Source organism: Saccopteryx bilineata, chromosome 5, assembly GCF_036850765.1.
Source record: "Saccopteryx bilineata isolate mSacBil1 chromosome 5, mSacBil1_pri_phased_curated, whole genome shotgun sequence".
NCBI classification, from domain to species: domain Eukaryota; kingdom Metazoa; phylum Chordata; class Mammalia; order Chiroptera; family Emballonuridae; genus Saccopteryx; species Saccopteryx bilineata.
In genome coordinates, this window is record NC_089494.1 from 6186137 (window position 1) to 6209979 (window position 23843).

Genomic DNA, 23843 nt, shown 5'->3' on the forward strand with positions numbered 1-23843 from the left:
GAAATGATTGTTAAGCTGCCTGCTTGCTAATGAACCACCAGTCTCTAATAAAGACACCCACAGTCCCAGTGGGATAAGACCTCACCAGGACAGCAGCAGGTGTGAGCTTATAATACTCAGGCCAGGGGGAGTTGCTGTTGGCTCATTCTAGCTTGTGCCCACCTGTATTGGCCCCATCCCCATTTTTTTCTGGAATATCAAGAGCTGGTTGTTAAATGTGGCCACCATGGTGGGAGCCATGGTGACAGTATTTACACCATGGAAATTGGCAATCACTGCAAATCGGACCTCGTCTTCTTCCCTGGAAAACTGGTTGTCACATGTTTGCCACTGCATGTAGCCCAGCAACACAACATATACTACTGGTTCGAAACCACCTCTGCAACTCCTACAGGCCTCGGCCTGCTTCGCACACCTGCCTCTCCCTCTGCACGGCCCCGATCTCCTGAAGCAACACTGGGTCAAGAAAAGACTTTGTTGACACAAAACGGTTCATGATTCGTTGGGGGAAATGTGGAGGGTTACTGTTCAGTTAGGAAAAACAATTTTTCTCTTAAAGATGGCAAAAGCCTACATCGAAATGGGAAGCTTCCAGCCTGCCTTCCTGGGTAGGTGGGATTGTCTGAGCCGAGGAGAGGCTGAAAAGGGATGGTAGCCAAGTGTCCTGGTTGGCTAGTGTGACAAAGGCAAGTCCTCCAGCTCCCCGGGAGGGCTCCCCTAGACCTCCGGGGAATAGAGGCTCGGTTTAGGTAATCAGGAGTGGACAGGCAGCTTCTGGTAAACATGTGCCCTACAGAGGAACCGAAAGTCACCGTTTGCAGGCCCCTGATGCTCTGAGGAAGTGATAAAGGCACCCCTATCATGGGACCGGAGCCCCAGACAGAAAAGGGGAATGCCACTGTACCTGCTCTACAACATCCAAGCCTCCTCGCAAGGGAGGAGGAGAAGTCTGGGTAGAAGAGCTCAACGCCATGGTGCTCACAACCGGGGGAGGAGCAGAGAGGAGGGGCCCGCTGGCTGAGGGCAGGCCAGGGGAGCTGTGATTTTCAGGAGGGGTCAGACGGTTCTTCTGTTGTTTACAGTTTAGTGAGCATTACGCACACCCCCCCAGGCATGATTCTAGACCAGATTACTGAGCATGATTTGTAAGATGTGGCAAAGCACGTAGCGATTCTAGGAACCAGCTGGAGTTCACTGGGAACAGACCAGGTCAGGTGAACCTGTTTTTCTTATTTTATTTACATAGTAGAAGGTCAATGTGTGTTTGCTAGCCTAATGAATTGCATCATCTGTTGCACCTAATAGAGATCACAGATTAATTGCCCATAGAGGCCAGGCAGGTGACATAAACCTGTGGAACAGTATGGGAGTGAGGTCGTATGGAGTGGTGGGGACTGTGGCACATCGAAGAGAGGTGCCTCATTTGAAAGGGGGAGGCTTCCACTCAACTCTGTCACATCAACATGGGGTGATATAGGTCTAAGGTTATCAGATGTTCAAATTTTTCAAGGGAAGCTGAAAATTCAGAATGTTATATTAAAAAGTCTGAACTTTAAGAAATGCTTTTTAAAAAACTGGTTCATAATTTTTAAAACCATGCCCAGCAAACAGAACACCAAAGCCAACACAGGGGGTGCAAGTTGGTGATCTTCGATGTAATAGATTTCAATGAAGCATTTTGTGACCCTGATTTACGATCCTTCTCGAGAAGCATGTGAAGGAATACGGGCCGGGATGAGAAGACACCAACGTCAGCCCGGACCCAGGGTTCTGGTGCTGTTGGGCTCTCCCTTGCATTTACATCAGTGATTCAGATTTGGATCCAGGAGGTGGGCTTACCGATGTGTGGCTACCACCAAGTTAGGGGGCATCTCAGACAGATGCGGGAAACAGGCAGAACCAGGATGAAACAGAGCCCAGTGATCTGGAGCAATGTGCCAGGTCAGAGAGAAGCCTGTCCGTTGGGCGCTGACCGCCGGGCTGCACTATCAGCTTCCCCTCCACCTGCCATCCCAGGGTGGGCACTGTCTGGTTGATGTGCTCCTGTGGCACTCTCATTGGACTCCCTGCCTTTGATTTGTATCCTCCCTCCAGAGCCGAGACACCTTCCGCATTCAGAAACAAGACGACAGCGAGAGAGCCATTGCCACTGGTCAACATCACCGCACCACGGGGGCCCGGCCAGCGCTAAACAAACCAAAGCAACTTCCCTCCCCCTAAATGAGTCGAATTGAAAAGAAACCAATCTCATTATTTACAGACCACAAGATCATGGAGCTAGAGTAGCCAAAAGAGTATGTTCAAAAAATGATTAAACGTGGTGAGATAATTCAGAAAGATAGGCAAGAGCACCCCCTTCCAAAAACTGGAACTTTCCTAGACACACCAGCAAAACCCAATCAGCACACGTGCCGTTTTCTGTCTGCCAGAGCGGCCAGCAGCCCTCCACACCCAGGGACAGGGAAGGGGTACGAACTGGAGGGGGAGGACATGAAAGAGACACAACAGGACAGCTGCGTAAATGGAGAGACACGCGTGCTCTCCAGTAGAAGGGCTTGGTACTGTCAGGATGTCAGTGATCTCATTCACTCATAAAATCAGTGTAATTACAGGAAACTTCCAACCATCTTTGCAAGCAGCTATAAAATTCACCTGGGGAAAAAAAATGCATGGCAACCACCAAGGACTTCAGAGAACAATGAACGGGAACTTGGTCTCCTGGCTGGGAACGCACACAGTAAAAGCCACAGGAATGAAGCCTTGTGGACCCGGGGCAAGGAAGGCTGGCCAGGCAGTGGAGCAGAGGGAGTCCAAAGTCGGAGCAGGACAAGGCGGGCGGCTAGCACACAATGGGGTGACGCTCTGAATCAATGGGAAAAGGACAGACTGTTTCATGTATGGCATGGCTCTCCATCTGGAGTAGGGGTCCCCAAACTTTTTACACAGGGGGCCAGTTCACTGTCCCTCAGACCGTTGGAGGGCCAGACTATAAAAAAAACTATGAACAAATCCCTATGCACACTGCACATATCTTATTTTAAAGTAAAAAAACAAAACAGGAACAAATACAATATTTAAAATAAAGAACAAGTAAATTTAAATCAACAAACTGATTAAATCAATGGGAACTATGCTCCTCTCACTGACCACCAATGAAAGAGGTGCCTCTTCTGGAAGTGCGGTGGGATAAATGGCCTCAGGGGGCCGCATGTGGCCCGCGGGCCGTAGTTTGGGGACCCCTGATCTGGAGGATGGTGTTCGAGTCCCTGTTTGATATAGAATGTAAAAGTAAGTGAAGAGCTAGACATAAAAGCGTCTTAGCAAAGAGCTAGGAAAAATGACCTCTTCCCTGGTTAAATGATATTGAGCTGAGTGACTCACAAAACCCAGAATCCCTAAATGAAAACTTTTGACTGGAGAGAAGTTGTAAACTTCCCCACGACAAATAAACCATAAACAAATACTTTGAACAGTGGCAGGCTGGGAGAAGACATTTAGAGCATAAGGAACCAAAAGAATTAATATGCAAAACAATATAGAGGGTTTTCTGAAATCAGATTTTTAAAAAGGGGCAAAACCGAGAGATTATAAATAGGCAATTCAGAGGCAAGGAAACATACATATACGGCCAACGCACATACGACAATGTGCTCATCTTCGTTTCTGCTGAGGGAGATGCAAAATAAAACATTGAGGTTGCATATTTCACCCGCTATTTAACAAAAATCATGGACTCTGATAATGTCCAGTAATGAGACGACATCAGATGGGTGATGGCTCATTGGAAGAGGCTTTTGGCAGCGGCTGGAACTACAGGAACAATATGCGTTCCTGCAACCTAGCAATATTTCACCTTGAAGAAAACAGGGGCACACACAAGCCTAGCTTGTTGCAGTAATAACAAGGGAGGGAAGAAAGAGCGGAAACTGTCTCTAAGTGTCCACCCGTAGGAGGATGGTGAACTGTACAGTATGACAGAAAAGAACAAAGTTAAACCACGACAGTTAAAAAAACTATAGTTCACAGCACTATGTTATGTATTGGGAAGCTGCTAAAAGAGCATATCTTAAAAGTTATTGTTGAAGGGGGAAAATGCGTGACTCTGGGTACTGATGTTAGCGGAACTTGCTATGGTGATCGCTTCGCGGGATATACAGATATCAAATCGTTATGTGGTGCGTTTAAAACAGACACAATGTTGTGGCTGATACGCTGTTATGTGTGCTTAAAACCTATACAATGTTATGGCTGATACAATGTTATGTGGGCTTAAATCCAACACAATGTTAAACTGATAAAATGTTAAGTGTGCTTAAAACCTATGTTATGGCCAATATAATGTTATGCACCCTTAAAACTGATACAATGTTATGGCTGATACAATATTATGTGTGCTTAAAACCTGATACAATGTTTAAAACCAATACAATGTTATATGTGCTTAAAACTAATACAATGTTATATCTCAATTAAAAAATAAAATAAAACAGCCTTCCCCACCCTACCCCACTCCCCCCAAAAAGCACAGGGATACATGAATTGCCTTGGACAGATCTGAAAGACTGAGGCCATAGGAAGAAAGAAAACTGCAGGGCAATCCATACAGCTCACCCCATTTATTTGTACAGGCTCATAGCTCCCTGTAAATGCACGAGAACAAGGAAATGCCACCCCATTGGCAGTGGTTACACCGAGGAGGAGAGAGGCGTTTGGGGATGGTGAGGGCAGGCTTTCGCTTTCAACTCTCTGTGCTTCTGTCTTGTTTGAATGCTTTAAAAAAGTACTGTTTCACTTGGGTTGAAAAAGGAAAAGAAAAAAGAAAGGGAAAGAAAGCAGACAGGTGAAACTGTTGTAAGCTGACCTGCAGTCCTCCCAGGAAGAGTGTCAATCCCTGGGCCACTGGGCCAGAAAATGAGTGACAAGCATTCCCAGACAGGGTCTGCCTTGGGGCCCTGTCCCTACTCCCATGGTTGACCACCCCTAACAGGGTTTTAAATAATAACAGATTTTTTAGAAAACAGAGCCTCTTACTACCCAGTCTTTGCCTTGAGGGATTTAAAACTAACTTTACATTATTACTGTACTTTTATTTGGCTTTTATTTTTGAGAGATAAAAATGTTCGGGAAGTAGACAGAGGGGGTGTGGCAAACCCTGCAAGTGTACTAAATGTCAGGGATGGTTCATTTTAAAATGGTTAATTGGAGGTCGTATGAATTCTGCCTCCATTAAAAACAGTAACAGCAAGAAGCAAACAGGCCTCCATGCTCCCTGCCGTCTGCAGAACGGAGTCCAAACGCCCAGCCCGGTGCTCCAGCTCTTTTCAACCTGGTAGACCTCTCTTTCTTAGTTGGGGCTCCTATTGGGGACCCCAAACTACAGCAATCTTCCTTGATGGTTGGAAATGGAATCTTCCTTGATAGTAGGAACCAGCAAGAGGTGAAATATAAGACAGAGCCTGACCTGTGGTGGCACAGTGGATAAAGCATCGACCTGGAAATGCTGAGGTCGCCGGTTCAAAACCCTGGGCTTGCCTGGTCAAGGCACATATGGGAGTTGATGCTTCCTGCTCCTCCCCCCTTCTCTCTCTCTCTCTGTCTCTCTGTCTCTCTCTCTCTCTGTCTCTCCCTCTCCTCTCTAAAATGAATAAATTAAAAAAAATAATAAAACAGAAAAAAATTATATAACTTATAGTTCAGTCATGGTTTAAAAAAATTAAAAGTCCTAAAGGTTGTAAATCAGAAAGTATTCTGCTCACAAAAATTAGGGGATATTCAAAATGAATATGAAATGAGGCCCTGGCCAGCTAGCTCAGCAGTAGGAGTGTTGGCCTGGCGTGTGAAGTCCTGGGTTCGATTCCTAGCCAGGGCACACAGGAGAAGTGCTCATCTGCTTCTCCACCCCTCCTCCTCTCTTTCCTCTCTGTCTCTCTCTTCTCCTCCCGCAGCCAAGGCTCCACTGGAGCAAAGTTGGCCCCAGCACTGAGGATGGCTCCATGGCCTCTGCCTCAGGCACTAGAACGGCTCCTTTGCAACGAGCAATGGCCCAGATGGGCAGAGCATTACCCCCTCATGGGCATTCTGGGTGGACCCTGGTCAGGTGCATGTAGGAGTCTGTGTCTCTGCCTCCCTGCTTCTCACTTCAGAAAAATATGAAAAAAAAAATGAAGTGATAAAAAGAAAAGCATTTGATTTTTTTTTTATTAAACAAGAACATCAGAAAAGCAAACAAGTCAAAGAAAGTTGTTTGATTATGCAAATGAGATGCAAAACCAACTTTTCTTTCATTGGTGAAAATGCACTATACAGAAGGCTGAAGGTACTGGAGTATTGGCACGTTCCCCGATCCTCTCATTCTTGTGAGCAGTGTACAAGCCCCTCTCCTCACTCCACTATGGACAGTTTCCCAGATAACTTTCCTGTCACTCTGACGTAAGTGCAATCCTGTGTCTATAATTTACCCCCTAACAAACAAAAATCCAAAGCTCTCATACAATAATATCCTAAAAACGTCTTTTTTTAAATGTAGTGTCCCCCCGCCCCCCGCCCCGTCCCTGTCCCGATTCTCTGCATCTCTAACAGGCTCCCCCGTGATACTGACTCGCTGGTCTGTGGACCACACTCTGAGTACCAAAACTCTACAGCAGGAAAATAATGGAAGTCTTATATGTGAGGTAAATTTTCGAAGAGCCACACTTTTAAACGTCTTTTTAAAAATCAGGTGAAATCAATTTAATGGATATGTTTTATTTAACCCAATCTATCCAAAATATTAGGATTTCAATCTGCAATAAAAAAATTAAGATATATTATGTTCCTTCTTCTTCTTGTCCTTCTCCTCCTCCTTCTGTATTAAATCTTTGAAATCTGATGTGCTTTTTTTTTTTTTTGATGTGCTTTTTCCATTTCACACATCTTAGTTCCGACTGGCCATATTCCAAGTGCTCAGTGGCCACATGGCCAGTGGCCGCCACACTGCCCAGCTCCTGTGCATGTCGTGGGCTCTGCCAGGGAGTATGGACTGAAGCCACCATGGGCAGACAGTAAAGGGAGCTCTGTACAGTGTAAGGACTCCGAGCAGTGATGCTGCTGCTAATAAATATTATTACTGTCTGTTCCTAGGCAACGCTCCCAATAACTTTTTTTTTTTTTTTCACATTTTAAAAATGGAGATTGATATATAACATCATATTAGTTTCAGGTGTACAATTCAACAATTCGATTTTTATATACTTAGTGACATAATCACAACAGTAAGTGTAGTTGACATCCAACACCACACCGTCATAAATTTTCCTTGTGATGAGAACTTTTCTAGATCTACTCTGTCCACAAATTTTCTAATGTGCAACACAGCATTGCTAACTATAGTCACCAGGCTGTGCGTTACATCCCCTGGGGCCAATTTCTTCTGTAATTGGAAGTTTGTATCTTTTGATCACTGTTGGGCAGATAAAATATATTATGCTCACTTTGTTAAAGATGGCGCTGCCCACATGGAAGCCCATCACCCAGGTGATATTAATCTGTGTTGGGGGCGGGATGTGGGCAGGCAGGATCCTTGTAACCTGGGGCTTGGTTTTAGGACTAAGCCTTTCCCACACTTTTTGATGTGGGGTGGTACAATCCCATCATGCCTCAGATAAGTGACTTTGTATTAGAGACTTCCCTATTTTGTAGATTGGATTAAAGGTTTTGATTTCTGCACTATAAAGTGGGGCAGACAGGGAGCTTGCACTCTCAGTTCCTGAGATTAGCATTAGAGGAGAGAGTGGAGAAAGGCCATGTGGAGGAGGCCAGGAGAAGCAGCCAAGATGGTGGAGTGCTGAGGAGAAGCCAGTTTGTGCAGAGTTTGTGCAGGAAGTAGGAAGGAGATGGGAGACAGAGGTAAATAAGTCTGGTGAGCTAGAAACCTTTGATTCTAGGAAACTCAGATAAGTCAGTAGCTTTGTGAGCACTGAATGAGTGGGTTTTGGAGCCCAGTGTATGTTTTTACTTGCCTGCTGGGTGCAAGCTAGGATTAAAGATGATGGCCCACCACACCAGTTTTTGGCTTATTTCTTTACCGACTGTCCGAATCCAATGCAAACCTGCATGGGTCAGGCAGCTGTGAATGTGACCGTGGCTACTGGCTTTACAATCACCTTCACCCACTAACTTTAAAGGGAATCAGAGCACACTTGAAATTGTGCCAAGTTCATTCTGGTTGACTAGGTAGGATGGTTATTATTGCTCAATTTTTGCTAATCTTTTCTCCCCCAAATATCAGAGGATTGTCGACATTTAAAGAATGCCTCAGTGAGCACCCGAGTGCTTAACATATGGTCTTACAGGCTGTTTTTAAAATGCCAAAAATACTAACAGTTCTAAAGTTCAACGTTAGAGAAACATCTTTCCACTGACAGGGTCCCAAGAAGCAAGGCCAGTCTGAGCGTCAGGGGGTGGTTTTAGTTCTGTTCTGTATTTTCGATTTGAACTTCCTCACCCTCACTTGCTACCTTCCTAAGAGAACGGGCAGAGAGATAACACACGCTGGCCCGCAGTCATACCTTCTTCATGTTAAGAGAAGGGAAGAGAGAAGAGGAAAGGCAGCCAGGAAGGTAGTCCGCGGTCCGGTCCGGCTCGGCGGTGATAAGAGCGGGGCCTCCCCCGCGCGGGTGCTCAGACCGGAAGTCGGCCTGTTTCCCCATTTCTCTCCGGACTTGCTCTTTGATCTTTCTGCTGCTTCCTGTGTAACCATTTTCGTGACGGGGTCGCAATGTGTTCACCCAGGCCAGCAGGAATACATACACCCTTTTAGGGGCAAAGCCTGGAGTGGGGGTGGGGGGCGCAGAGGGCTAGGTGAGGGGTGGGGATTGGGGACACGGGGTGAGGGGGATGGGTGGGAGGGAAAGTGTCCCCGGGCACCTGGGGGCCAGAGGCAGTCCCGGGCCAGGGGCTCTCAGAGGCCTGGCTCCACCCCGCTCAAGACTGAAGAGGGGGTGGAGATGGGGGAGGGGTGCTTTGGGAGTCTCTAAGCCCTCCCCCACCTCCAATATTCAGCATTTGCCTTTAAAAGAGCATTTCCCCCTGACACATGTGCGGAAGGAAGTTCATCTTCTTCACTGTTTCCATTTCCCCTTTTCTCTCCCCCGAGCAGGGGGCTATTAATTGAGCCGCTGCCGCTGCGTGGTTGAAGGGCCTTCCCTCCAAGGTCGGACCCTCGCAATGATAGGTGGGCGCTGTGGGGTACAGACGGTGTTCACCCACCTACAGGCTCGCCCCTACTGCAGGCCTGTCCCGATCGCCTTGCAGGCCCTCTGCGGCTCCGATGGCCCCAGTATGGGAGATCCACCACTTCCTCACTGCAGGAGCCCACAGAGATATTTTTATCTTTAATTACATATCCCCAAGATGCTTTCCAGCCTGCTTCTTCTTTTCCTTCTTTCTTTCTTTCTTTCTTTTTTTTTTTTTTTTTTGTGTGTGTGAGACTCTCAAAGTCCTCCGGCAGAGACAGAAGTGACAGCTGGCAGACAAGCTCTGAGCCAGCCTGGGAGGCAGGCTGAGAGGAGCCGCCTCAGGGGAGACGGAGCCTGGGGCGGCCCCTCGATGAACCCTGCAGCTCGCCCCCAGACTCTCCTGCTGCCTTGGTTTCCTCCCAGACCCCGTCCCTGCTGCAGCCACTGTGCCCCAACACTGCAGAGCAAACGACCAGACAGCCACCCTGGGCTGTCCCCTCCCTAAACCTTTGTTGAGGTCATTGTGGCAGAAGGAATCACAACATGTTAGAACATGAAGGCGTTTGAAGGTTCTCCAGGCTGCTGCCCTGCTTCTTCTAGAGGTAAAGAATCGGAGGTCTTTCCTTTCACACTCATATTCCGAATTGACGCGTCCACTCAGCAATCTAGCCAATATTTACTGAGCACCTACTGTGTGTCAGGAGCCGCAGATACAAGGTTAGGCAAAACAGACAAGGTCCTATCTCCCTTGGGTCTCACGTGCTCGTGGTGGAGACAGACGACAAATGGATGAGTTTATAAATAACTAAAGGTAGCCGCTCTGTTAGGCAGAGCACTGGCTCTCCTGCAGACATCTGTGCCCGGATCCTCAGACCCTGTGAAATGTTATCTTACATGGAGCAGGGGAACCAAGACACAGAGGGAACCAGTGGTGCTAACATACTGACCTCGGGATCCTGAATGATGTGGACCCACCCACTCTAATCCTGAGGGTCCTCATCGGGGAAGGAGGGAGGCGGGAGAGTCACAACCAGAGACATGACCTGATGAAAATGCCTTGACTGCCATCGCTGTTTGAAAGTGAAGAAAGGGGCCACGAGCCAAGGTGGCCCTGGAAACCGGAAAAGCCCAGAAAACAAATTTGCCCTTGAACCCCCTTAAAGGATCACAGTCCTGTCAACACCTGATTTAGCCCAGTAAGTCCCATTTCAGACTTTCAACCACCAGAACTGTAAGATCATACATCTGTGTTGTTTCTAAACCGCTGTGTGCGTGGTAATTTGCTATAGCGGCAACAGAAAACGGAAACCGACAGACAAGTGTTAAGGGCCACGAAGAAAAATAAATAGTCATATAATGGAGAATGAGTACCAGGGAAGGGCATGGTTTTAGTTGGGGAGACCTGGAAGTAATGTCAGGGCTGTCAGACACTCGGTGATCTGGGGCTCACAGTCCTAGGCAGAGCTCAGAGCGAGTGCAAGGGTCCTGGGGCAGGGAGGGGCTTCATGGTCATGGGGGTAACTACCTCTTCCATGCCTTCCCAGGAAGAGAGAGTCATTCCATTGTCTGGTTTCCCCAGCAGCCAATGGTCTTTCCTGCAGGTTTCTGAGTAACCTTTAAATCTACTTGTTTGAATGTCTGGTTTCCCTCTTTAAAGCCCAAGACTATGTCCTCAGGTCCTGCCCTTGTTCCAGTAAGAGGTACTGAGGCTTCTTCTTAGAGTCTTGAGAGTGGACATCTTCCAGAGACACTGGGTTTTAGAAAATACATTTCTTCATTTCAAGATCTCAGAACCTTTTCTCCCAAGTCACAAGGGAGCATAATTATGGTTGAGAGAAAGGCAGACACTCTGATGGGCCGCCAGCCCCCCAGGGAATAGCTGAAAATGAAGGGATTGGGGGAACTCCTTCCTCTCTTACAGTGGATCTCTTTGTAGAAATGACTAACAGATCACCTCTACTTCAAGCTATATAGATCTGGGGTTCAGGGGATAGTCCTGATAATTGCTTGTCTTTGGTTTGTCCACTGCATGTGCCCTGAGGGCAGGGGCCGTGTCTGTGAAGTTGACCATTGCACCACCAGTGCCCGACTAACATTTGCCGAGTGAATGAGCGGATGAACCAGCGGTGGGGGAAAGCTCTGAGCTAGGTCATGCTGACCCTCAGGGGATAGGGTCAGGAGACACAGCTGTCCCCCTGCCTGGACTCGGCTTCAGACTAGGACCGTCTTGAGGATTGTTCAAGAAGGCCAATGGCTAAAATGCAATACAGTTGGCAGTTGGTTCTGTAGCTGGGCCCAACCTTCGGTGGCTGGGAATGCAAAGGCCAGGAGCCAAACATGACAGCAGCATCCGACGCAATCTGGCGTTCCCCTTCTAGCTGGAGGGGTGGGGGCAGGCTGCTGAGCGCCTGATGACCAAGGGCCAAGCCAGGGAGGGGGAGGCTGGTCTGACCCTTAAGCCAGAGCGTGGCAGGTCCGATGGCACCTGCAGCCGGTCACTGATTAGTGCCACGAACCAAGCACACAGTGTTATTCCATCGGAGCCTGAGACTCCTTGTGTTTCAAGGGAGAGTAAGGATAAGGCCTCATTCACGGGACTCAGTTAAAGAGCGTATACAAGTGCCTGGTTCCTACTAAGGGCTCAACAGATGAGAGCAATGGTGAGAAGGCATGGTGAGGTGGGCCCCCCTAGAGTTAGGGGACCGTCCCTGTGGCCCCTCTGGGATTCTCCAGATTCTCTCTTCTGGGTCCCCAGGCACCAGCCCTGCCCTGCCCCCTGCCTCTGTCTTCCCCAGTCCTCCCAAGATGGGGTGACAGAGGCCCAATGAGCAGGCACACTCATCGAATGCTAAACCGTTATTCACCGAGTCCCGTGTCAGGCACTGCACCGTGTGTTTCACATAAACCATCGCTTTGGTACTGGAGGCCTCCCTGCGCGAGAGGACTGCCATTATCCCAGCATCTCAGGGGAGGAAACAGAGCAAAGGAGACTAAGACCCGGAGGAAGCCTCGTCTGCAGACGCCGCTGCTGGGACTACTGAGACACACCGGCAAGCCGTCGACATCCTCAGGTGGATGCAAAGGGGCAAGGCCTCCGTGACCCAGGAGTCCAAAGCCACGAGGGAGAGAGACAACAGACCGCAGGACCAGTTCCAGAGTGCAATTGGCCTCACAAGGCCGGCTTGTGCCAAAATGAAAAACTCAAATGTCGAAATGAAAACCCACGTGTTTGGGAGTGACAGCAGAACCGAGACCAGGGACCAGAGCGCCATGCCCAGGATGCAGAGGAAGTCGACCAGGGCGTGAACAAGAGCGACAAGTCAATAAGATACGAGGGACCCTGTGGAGACCCAGTTTAAGAATGAGCTGCTGCAAGCCGGGGAGGGGGGGGGGGGTCAGAATTGTAAATGAAACAGGCAGCTCTCTCTGCATCTTAAGAGGGCAGCAGAATTAACTCATTCAGTCCATATTTATTGAGTGCCCACCACACACCAGGAACAGTTCTAGGACAGGCAATGAAAACATTGAGCCGGGCCTGAGGTGGTGAAGTAGATGGATAGAGTGTCGACCTGGAACGCTGAAGTCACCGGTTCGAAACCCTGGGCTTGCCCGGTCAAGGCACATACATACAGCAAGCAACAAGCAAGCAACAGCTAAAGTGAAGCAACTATGAGTTGATACATCTCACTCCCCAACCCCCTCTGTAAAATTAATAAATAATCTCTTTTAAAAAAACACATCGATGAGCCTGCACTCAAGCCAGCAACCTTGGGGTTTCCAAGCTGCTCACCAGCTTGAGCGCGGGCTCACCAGCTTGAGCATGGGGTCGCTGGCTTGAGCGTGGGATCATAGACAGGACCCCATGGTCACTGGCTTGAGCCCAAAAGTTGCTGGCTTGAAGCCCAAGGTCACTGGCTTGAGCAAGGGGTCACTCGCTCTGCTGTAGCCCCCTGGTCAAGGCACATATGAGAAGCAATCAATGAACAACTAAGGAGCCGCCACAATGAATTGATGCTTCTCATCTCTCTTCCTGTCTGCCTGTCCCTATCTGTCCCTCTCTTTGTCTCTCTCTCTCTCTCTCTCTGTCACACACACACACACACACACACACACACACACACACACACACACAAATATTGACTGCTGAGCTTTTCCTGGCTGGAGTGGGAGAAAGGAGCCCAGGATGTTCGGCAGGAAGACACGTCTCAGGTCACAGGGAATGTCTGGGAGGGGCGGGCGTGGGGGCGGGCCACAGCCTCGGAGGGGAGAGAGTCGGGGACTGTGTGTGCCTGACCATGACTTGTGGGCTTCGGATGCAGGGAAACTTGATGGTCAACTTGAAATGTTTATTTTCTGCTTTGAAACTCCCATGGGATAATCCAAACCTTTGCATGGTAGGATCGTTTTAGCTGCAGGTAACAGAAAGCCCTAACTCAGTTACTTGAACCAAAAAGGAATCAATAATGTCACAAAGCAGGAAGTCTGGGGGCAGGGCAGCAGCCAGGCTGGTTAGTTCTGTCCAGTTAATGCAGTGGCATCACTGAGGACCCAGGATTTATTTCATCTCTCTCTCTGCTCTGCCCACGGCGTTGTGGCCTCACTCTCCAGCTCCCTGCCTCCTGACTGCGAGATGGCAGCCCCAGCCCCAGCCATCACATCCTACGACAGCTTCCAAAGGTAGAAAGGGAACCACGTCGTGTAAGACAAAGGAACCTTACCCAGAAGCCCCGCAGAATTTTCCCTTCACATGTTATTGGTTACAATTGCATCCTAGTCCTGTGCCTAAACCCACCGACCACAGCTGCTGTGGGGCCCGGGTGAGACCTGCTTTGGGCGACAAAGAGGAAACAGGCCCAGGTCCTGGGGTGTGGCGCACCAGAGGCTCGGAGCAGGAGAAGCAGGGACAAGGTGGCTGAGGGAGTGGGGGAGAAAGCAGCGACAGTCATCTGACACATGGAAGCCACAGGGCTGGAATGGAAACGAACCCAGAGCCCAGACGGAAGGGAAGTCTTCTGAGCCAAAGAAAGACCCACGGGTGCACAGCAAACAGGCTGAACACATTCCAGGAACTATCGACTAAAGGAAAATGACAAGGGTGGAAAAGAATTCCCACCTGCTTCAGAGCAGAAAAAGGAAAAATACTGGTTCCCTCTAACGGAACCGATGCCAGCCTGGCACTGGGTTTTGCATTGGGGGCTGTTTGCATTACAAAACTTCTCCAGGCAGTGAAAGACGCCGTGTGGGATTTTGAGGGACAACAACTTAGTTCCCAAGCCTTTTAGACCTATCCAATTCCCTTGTGAATGTGAAGGCAACCAGAAGAAGTTTAGAGATACCCCGAAGCTTAGAAAACACACCTGTGCATGGTGTGCAGCAGGTCATAGAATAAAATAATAGTCCATAATCAAATAAACATGCAGGCTGCTAGAAAGGGCAGTCAACACAAAGAGGCTGCTTGGCCCCTGCGGACCCCTGCCAAGCCCACCGCCCTCGCCCACCGTGGCCTTGGAGTCCTGCAGGGCGGCCCTGGCCCCTTGCATGGCATCTGCCTCCTGCGTCTTTTCTGTCCCATCTTGTGCAATGTCAGGAAGTGTGTGTTAGAGCCACATCCTTCACCCGGCGGCTCAGACGGAATCTTTACCTCACTCGGCGACCACTCAGAACAATAACAGCTGCCACCCTCTTCCTGAGCTTAATAACAATGGCTGAACCGTTTACCCACCCGGACACTTGTACCGGAACAGCTTGTAGAAAGTTGTTTTGTTGTCTGTCTCCAAACGCCACGCTGCTCACAGCAACGTGACGGCCACTGTCAGGGACCAGGAACTAAGTCATGACTCTCTCACCCGAATGGCCCGCACCACTGGGCTTTTCTCCTAAGTCAGGAAAGATACCGAGAGCAGAGCCCGTGGGGCCGAGGGCCGCGGGCTTCCTCTGCATTCAGACGTGCACAGAAACCCGTGTGTGCTCCCCTCTCAACTTAAACAGTCAGTATCCTGGATATGGTCTCCGCCATGAGCAAAGACAGGAAGTTTGCAGTGAATATTAACGTGACTGGGGTCGAGGGCTGGCTCTTATTTTCTGTTTCTTCATTCTTCTTGGTAGGAAGGATATCAGAAGAAAAGCCGGGGAGGAAGCGTTGAAGGAATGGAGCCTCGGTTACTCGGGGTCCCACTTCTCCAAGGGCCCTAGGAGACTGGACTATTGGCTTCGGGGTAGCCAGTTCTGCGACCAGTCTGAAGGCCACTTCATGAGCCCTGTAGCATCCCCTCACTCACGCCCAAGCCAGCCCAGCCCCTTGGGACGGCTTGTACTGCCTCCGACTCGTCCTTGAACTTGTCCTCAGTCTCCCGGGGAGGAAGGACATTTTAAAAGGCAGCAGGAACCTAACATCTTATTTTGGACTTGGTGCTCCCGGACGGGGTCACCGCCCCTTCTGAGTCGGGATAGGAGTTTGGGCTTCACGAGAGCCCAGGCTCTTCGGGAAACCTGGGCCTGAGGGGCTGAACTGACCTGCCTTCCTCCGGCTTCACCCAGCCTGCAGAGCACTGCCCACCCCTGAGGACCAGCGGCTCCGGCCCTGGTCTAGAAGGTTCTCCAGGTCCAAGAAACACCGCAGCGGCTGAACCACCACTTAATAAATCCACGGGCTGCTGAGGTCACTGAGACACAGAAATTCACAGCACAGGGTGCAGAGCTGAGGGAGCCCAATGGCCACAGAACCTGCCACGCCAGGCTCTGCTTAGAACCTTCTAGAATGCCTCTTGCCGCCCTGCCCTCCTCCTCCTTCTCTGCCCTCTCTTTGCCCCACACCTGTTTCCATCTCTTCTATCAGAACTGCTCCCTGACTTCCATCTACGCCACGCCTCCCTCCCTCTTCCTCTCCACTTCTTCCCTCCCTTGTCTTTCCCCCTCTCACCTGTTCTGTCCTCCTCTCCTCTCGTCATGGCCCTTCTCCCTCTCTCTCCATCTCCCTTTCCTCCATTTCCCTTTCCTCCCTCATCTGAGCACGAGGCAGACCTGACTTACGTTGGTTAGCAGACGCAATCATTCGTTTGCTTTCTGCCCCCTCCCACAGTGAATAAACAATCATGGTGGCGGCAGCAGGCCCCTGCCCCCCATGCTGACCACCCACCTGGGCTGGGTTGGGTACCTGGGCTTGGGGAGGCACGTGTGTGTGTGTGTGTGTGTGTGTGTGTGTGTGTCTTCCACCTTCCAGTGGAGTCCCATCCTCACCCAAGGCCACACGGCTGGCAAGATCTGGGATTGAACCAGTGGGGAACGGAGGGGTCTGCTTTGGGTCCAGGTCCCTCACGGAGTCCCCACGAGGGCCAAATGCATGCCCCTTGTGATCAAACGCTATCTGCACCGTGGGAAGGAAAAGAAGCCTCTGTCCTCGAGAGCCTACATCGCCCTGCCTCCCTGTCCCCCTGGGCGGGCTCCGTCCTTCCTCAGGGGACCCAACACCCCGCCGGGATTGCACACACTTGCTGGGAGGTCTGGGGGACCTGGCGTGAGCTCCACCTTCTGCAGGTGTCAGCTCCGTCCACGCTTCAAACAAGGGCTTCAGTGAAGAAGTTAGTGTCTACCTTTCCCACCCATCTCTGATTTTTCCCCAATGTCAGCAAAGGGGGAATGAGAACCAAGTCAGCGAGTGTCAGGAGAATCAAGTCACCAAGTCCCGGGACCCTCCCTTTCCTGACCGAAACAGGGCTGTCAGGGGGCCATGGCGTGTGCACCCACTCCTCAGGGTCGCGCTGCCAAGAACACAGGTGCTCCGGCTCTGGCTCTTCGGTTTGTTTTCACAGAAAGACGGAAGCCCCGGCGAGAAGAGCTAAGGTAAGTAACTAAGAGCGTGACGAACACCCGGGGTGCTCTGCCTGGCTCCGGTTCAGGCCGGATTCTTCTTCTGGGAGCCTCATTCTGCTCGGGTCCCCTGTACAGACTCAGGTCTCAGGACTGAGTGATTTAGAAACTGTGGCTAGGCCCAGGAAAGACGGGGAGGTTTTGCCTCCACATGAAAAGAGGAACTGGGGTTAAAGTCAGCAGGGACCCTGCCGAAGCACCCTCAGATCTCGGGCTTGGCCTCACTGTGAGCCTGCCTTAATCCGCTCTGAAAAGAGTCAGCAGGGACCCCACTGAAGAGCCCTCAGACCCCGGCTTGGCCTCACTGTGAGCCTGCCCTAATCCGCTCTGAAAAGAGTCAGCAGGGACCCCACTGAAGCGCCCTCAGACCCCGGCTTGGCCTCACTGTGAGCCTGCCTTAATCCGCTCTGAAAAGAGTCAGCAGGGACCCCACTGAAGAGCCCTCAGACCCCGACTTGGCCTCACTGTGAGCCTGCCCTAATCCGCTCTGAAAAGAGTCAGCAGGGACCCCGCTGAAGCGCCCTCAGACCCCAGACTTGGCCTCACTGTGAGCCTGCCCTAATCTGCTCTGAAAAGAGTCAGCAGGGACCCCGCTGAAGCGCCCTCAGAGCCCGGGCGTGGCCTCACTGTGAGCCTGCCCTAATCCGCTCCCAGTAGAAACCTACTCTTACTATTGGAGCCAGCTGTTGTAGCTTTGTAGGAAGGTATATTTTAGGGGTGGACACATCCTCGGGTCGCCTGGGCCCCACGGTTCCCTGTCCCATGGCTACTTGGTGTTGGCCGGGAGTCCACAGGTCCGGTGCTGGGTTAGGAGCAGACGTGCCCAGCAGGGGCCACAGCGCTTCTTCGAAGCCTGCCTGCCAATCACCCTGGCTCAGTGTGGGCCTTGGGGCACCACGCTCTGCCCCCACACTCTACCCCTACCTCCAAGGGCTGGGTGGGCACCTGCCGCAAGACAGCTGACAGGCACCCTGCAGACCGGCGGCCCCCGAGCGGCTCATGCAGAGAAAGCCGGAGGACCCGAGCCAACCGACTCCCTCCCGGGACAGAACTGAGAAGCGAGCCTGTTTGTGGGAGAGGAGCCAACCCACAGAGAAGGGCTGAGCTGCAGCTGGTAGCACCTGGCCTGCAGGGTCCCGGGTCCTCCTGGGCCCAGGTCTCAGGCCTCCCCTCCCTCCTTGCTCTGTGCATCCGTGCAGAGGTCACCCACCCCTCAGACGAGTCGGCCAAAGCGAGCCCGCGTTCCTTGCGACCCCACGAACCTAGCGACTCCCCTGATTGGGGCGGGAGCTGCTGCGCGAAGGGGCAGCGATTCACAGGAGCGCGCTGGCGGCGAGCGGAGAGGCGCGGGAACCGGCGCCAGACACCGTCTCACGTTCACAAGCTCTGGGTGCAAGCTCTGTGCAGGAAAGCCACAGAGTCATGCCTTTTCCAGCTTGAGGCCTAGTCATATGTAAAGTCTTCTTCCCTTTGAAGGAATAGAGCAAACCGCAAGGGGGGAAAGATCAAACGCATTGACCAACTTTTAACTTGAGAGGAGTTGAGACTCCTTTCAGCAGAGTGCTGATCACGGGTGCCAGCCCGCCGAGAACGTTCATGCAGTCCTAGACTCGGGGAAAAGCGTGGAGGCCGCAGCCGTGGCCCTGACAGGTGTGTGTGGGGGGTGCCAGGTGACAGACCACGCTTTAATAATGAGCAGCCACCAACGACTTGGAAGGACGGTCATGTACGGAGCGTGACAACATTTATTCCTGTGACCAGGCTGAGACGTGTGGGTGTCCCACACCAGCGAAGAGCCTTGAAATGGATGCTCTTCAGGGACTGGTGCAGAGACGCAGATGGGAGGGGCGACGAAGCCAGAGCTATGCTCAGCCTGGCTTCCACCGGGGGAGCGAGGCCACTTGAGCCCAAGCTTGCATCTCCCGTGGAAGCCAGGCAGCAAACAGCCCCCCGAGTCCTAAGAAGGCAGCTCCATGGCCACCTGGCGTGGTGACCCTCAGGGTCTCTCTGTCTGTCCCCACATGGTTCACTGTTTCAAGTGATTCCTTTGGTCCCCCAGAACTGGTCTCCCCAGAGGCATTCTACTCAATACAACTTCTCCCTCTTGACACCGTTCCAGTGACTTGTGTCCCAGGGACCTGCCTGTGGTCCTGTCCTTGGGTCCGGCTCTGTCCGTACAACTGCATCTCAGCTCTGCACGAAATGCACCGTCCTCCCCACGCTCTGGAATCAGGGGCTGCATCCCTTCCATTTCCGCTTTCCTTTTAGCAAAACCCCGCAGACTCTGTCACCGCTCCTCCATGACCCGGTGTCCCAGCCCTTGTCTGTCCTGGCTGCTCTGGTGGCCACGTTGTGGCACTCGTCCTCAGTCCAGAGAAGTGCGTGCGACCGCTCTGGCCGCGCTGAGGACACAGAGCGCCACCTCCTCCATGCTGCCCACCCCTCCGCGCCCCCGCCCCGACTCTCTTAACACAGCCAGGTGAAGATAGCGCCCCTGGCCTCCACACCATTCAGCGGTCATGCCCTGTGGTCACACAGAGCCCTGGTGTTTGTCGCACAAACTGCACGTAGGGTGGTCTTCCCGACAAGGACGGGTGCAAGCTGGTTTTTCTCTGACATTTAACGGCAAGCGTGACACATGTGGACCTTTCATGGTGCAATCCCATGCCGTGAGCATCAGCCAGCCTTTGGCGGGACAGGTCTCTACACTGGGAAGGTACTGTTTCGGGTGTCGTTCTGTGCTCATCCGGTGGGCAACTGTCTAGCCCCTCAGAAACGACGGCCTATTCTCCTGCAAGTTCCCCTCCTCCTCTCCTTCCACCGAGTGGGTCCACCGACTCTCACTCCCTTCAGCCTCGGAGAAAATAACGGACCGGCCACACTGGCTTCCGTTCCGTTGAGGTCTGGGTCCCTCTTTCCCTCCGTTTGCCCTTCACACCTACGACTGCAAATAACGTCTATTCGACCTGCTCCGCCGTGACCCAGAGCAGGGGCGCTTTGCAGGGTCACCGTTTCCCGGCCAAGCTGCCCCCACACAGGGCTTCCCGGAGAAAGACTTCCTGGGCACACGCTTCTCCCCCCCACCCCCACCTTCGCTTTCTCCACCAGCACGGGCTCCTGTCGGGCCAGGGCGCAGGGTTCTCGGGGGCTTACCTGAACGGTGAATTTGTCATCTTCGTTGGGCAGGATCCTGTAAGTGTAAACACAGTTCCGATACCTGAAACAGACCAAAGACGTTATTAGAACCCACACAGGAACATTCTCCCGGCGACCAAAATGACAAGAATTCCTGGCATGGCTCACAGAGTCTGAGAGCGAAGTCTCTGAACTTTGGGGCCGATGGTCCCTGGGGGAGAGCGGCTCTCACACCCAGTGGCCTCCTGGATTGAGTCAGCATGGCCGGCCCCCCCCCCGCCTTGCCCAGCCCCCCAGCACACAGGAGCTTCAGAAAAAGGCAGGTGGGGTCTGGGGGTGTGATTTATATTGGTGCCTAATCCTCTGTGCTTTGAGCTAAGGCAGTCCACCAGGTGAAGGGCTTCCTCAACCTGAGCTGTCCCGTTGGCCACAGAGCAGAGCCAGAGGGGTTGTTTCAGATGGAAATAAAACTCCTATGGGGACAAACAAGGGGGGGGCACGCAGAATGGGTGTGGGGCACAGACACAGGGAGGGGCCTCACTGGCCAAGGAGAGGCTTGCTGAGCGCTGGGTGGGGCATCTCCCTCCTGCTCAGCTTTCCTTGCGCCCCGTGGCCCCCTCCCTGGACACGTTGCCCGTGGGTTCATTCTCCCAAAAGTCAGCCCACCGTCTCCTCAGAGACCTGGGTCTTCCCCCCCAGCTGGTGAGGGAGTCTTAGGGCTTCTTCTAACAGCTAGGGGCCTGGGATTCTCTCCTCTTTCCGGAAGCTCCTCCTTCCTTTTGTTCAGCCCCCCCCCCCCCCCCGCCCCGTGCGAGGAGGGGGAGGAGGGGGAAGGGGAGGGGGAGGGGGAGGAGGGGGAGGGGGAGGGGGAGGAGGCACGTTTTACTTTCCTAAGACCTTGGAGAGGAAGGGGAGTCGTCACGTCTGAGCCCCTTGGGAGAGGAGCACATCATGCGGGGCCCAGAGACACAAGGAGGTTCAGGGAACACCATTTGGGTTTCGTACTCTCATCTGAAACTGCTGATTCGTTCTCACCCCCCACATACACACAATCTCCCCCCCCCCATTTCCTCCACTTGAGATTCTCAGGAACCTTGAAACATTCACCTTTGCTGAACCCCTGGGAGCCAGCTTACAAATATTCATTTTGCTTCTGTGATCAAGGCAGTAAATCTTTCCTTACAAAGGTTTCACCTATTTAGTTTTTCTTGTATGCTCGGCACTTCACCAAGCGTTTATAGGTGTCACTGTCTAACTAGATGTTGAAATTATGCCCTACTGTTAAATTTTAAGACCGTATAGAAAGACATGTGGTGGTGCAGTAGGTAAAGCGTCGACCTGGAACACTGAGGTCGCCGGTTCAAAACCCTGGGCTTGCCTAGTCAAGGCACATATGGGAGTTGATGCTTCCTGCTCCTCCCCCCCTTCTCTCTCTTTCTCCTCTTTCTCTCTCCCTCTCTCTCTCTCCTTTCTAAAATGAATGAATAAATAAATAAATAAATAAATAAAAGACATAAGGTAAAAACCAAATACTTCCTGCCCCTTCTCCTGTGGGTCCCACTTCTTAGAGTTACTGCTCCTTTTTGTAAATCGTTCCAGAACCTTTAATCATGCACACAAACTCATATATGCATGTATTTTTAAATGCAAATAATATTACTGTACGTTCATTGTTTGGAAATGTGCTTTTTACCAAAAAATAAAAATAAAATAAAAAATCTTAAAGATCTCCCCAAGTCATGTTCCACCTTGTACAATCACTTATTTAACTAGACCATGATGATGGACAGATAGTTATTTTTAGCTTTTTACTATTATATATAACGTGGCAGTGAACATTTCTGTTCACATCTCGGGGATCTTGGTGAGTTCAGAGTTTAGTTTTCCCAGCAGTAAACCGGGGACAATAATCCTAACACCACATCTGCCTTGTTGTTGGGTTGACTAAGTGAACTGATGCATGAGAAGCATTTACGTAGAAGACCCCCTTCCTTCCTGAATACCCTACACGCGCCTGGTGTTTCGTTCCTGGCGCCTGTGGACCAGACACTAGAAAGAGAACAGCCAGGCTCCAGGGCAGGGACTCTAGTCTGACGGAGACGAACAATGGCCTTCCAGTGAGATGGTGTCACTTCTTTTGCTCTGCTAACCGGATATGAAAGTGTCTCTTGCCTCACACGCCCTGCCAACTGGCTGTTATCAAACCTTTCCATCTTTGCAAATCTGAGAGAGGTAGAAGAAAAAACGAGAGCTTGCTTGATGAGAAAGGTGGAACATGTCCTCACATGGGTGGCTGTTCGTATTTCTCTTTCTGTGAATTCCTGGGGCTCACTTTTTTTTTTAAAGAAAAGAATATTGTTGGCTTATTTATTTTGTAAGACTGATACATACGACAATGGAGTTTGGGATTATTTATTTTTAACGGGGTTTATTGACTTCTTTGGGGGGGTTGTTTTTTTTTAAGTTGCATAGAAGCTTTACAATTTTATGTGGGCAATTTTACAATTTCTGACGGCTTTTGCAATCCACGGGTGTTTAAAGAGCGTTTTGGAGAGCGTCGTGGGTGATTTCGCTCCATACTGCCTCTGCATTTCTCCTTAGAAAGGTTTCTTTTTCTCTCTCCCTCTCGTCTCTCTCATTCCCATCTTTCCTGTCTCGCCCTGTCCTGTCTTCCGCCTGTACTGACGTCACCGTAGGTTTCTATCAGAGATGGCAAGGGTGTGACTCCCTCGTCCACTGTCATCTCACCTCCTGGACACGTCCTAGCAAACAGAGCTGCACCCCAGGACCCCAGCCCAGCCCCCCAAGCCCCGTCCCTTCCAGCCTCCTTTTCCCTTCGCAGAGCCTGCCAGACTAAGAGCTTATCTCTCCCTGTTCCTCCTAGTGACACTTCCTCCTGTAGATATGCAAATGAGGCCAGGCCACCCACAGTCTCTTGCTTGGCTGAGGGCAACTAATGTATGTGTGGGAGGGGCTGAGCAGGGGGGCCCCCCTGAAACACCAGCTTGTAGACTGAAAAGGGAGAACACCGAGTTCACCAGGAGAGGGACAGAGACAGTCGTGTGGGACAAGAAGGCCCTTATGCCCTCTGCAAAGATGTCCGAGAAGGGCTGAAACAAAGCCGCAGCTCCACATGACTTCAACAGATCAGAATTCAAGCGCAAGTGCAGTAGGAAGGGCGGACTCTTTGCCCTCAACTGTCACATCTTAGCCTCGCTGGCCTGTGGGGCAAACCCAGTGTCCTGGGGCTGAATTCATTTAGATCTTCAAGGGAAACCGCCACAGACAACCCGCGGGGAGGCCGTCATTCCACACTGCACGCCATGGGGCGTTGGGGGCTCTGCAGGAGGCGGCGGGCGCTCTCAGTGCCCCTCACCAGCCGCTGTACTTCGGCTGTGCCCCTGCGCCTATGTGTGTACATACGTGTACAGACAGAGAACGCACATGGATACACAGACATACACGTGCATATACAGATACTTCATGTACAATCTTAGGTGGCAAAATGTTCAGAGTGAAGATTCCACAACGAAATCATCTTCTACAATCCAGACAACACGCTCACTGCCCTGTGGAGGCCATGCGTCCCCCGCACCCCTGCCCGGCTCTCTGCGGTGAATTTAGTAA

The 23843-nt window shown here is 51.4% G+C and overlaps 1 protein-coding gene across 2 annotated transcripts in view; it reads right to left on the reverse strand.

Moving 5' to 3' along the window:
* INPP5D (inositol polyphosphate-5-phosphatase D) overlaps positions 1 to 23843 on the reverse strand; it is a 118655-nt gene that overhangs the window by 83262 nt on the left and 11550 nt on the right. The window contains exon 2 of one of the 2 annotated variants that reach the window (XM_066280401.1): positions 20235 to 20298. In XM_066280401.1, coding sequence (XP_066136498.1) covers positions 20235 to 20298 — 64 coding nt within the window. Of the gene's footprint in view, positions 1 to 8546; positions 8613 to 20234; positions 20299 to 23843 lie in introns of those variants that run through there. The other variant, XM_066280400.1, reaches the window with a different exon arrangement.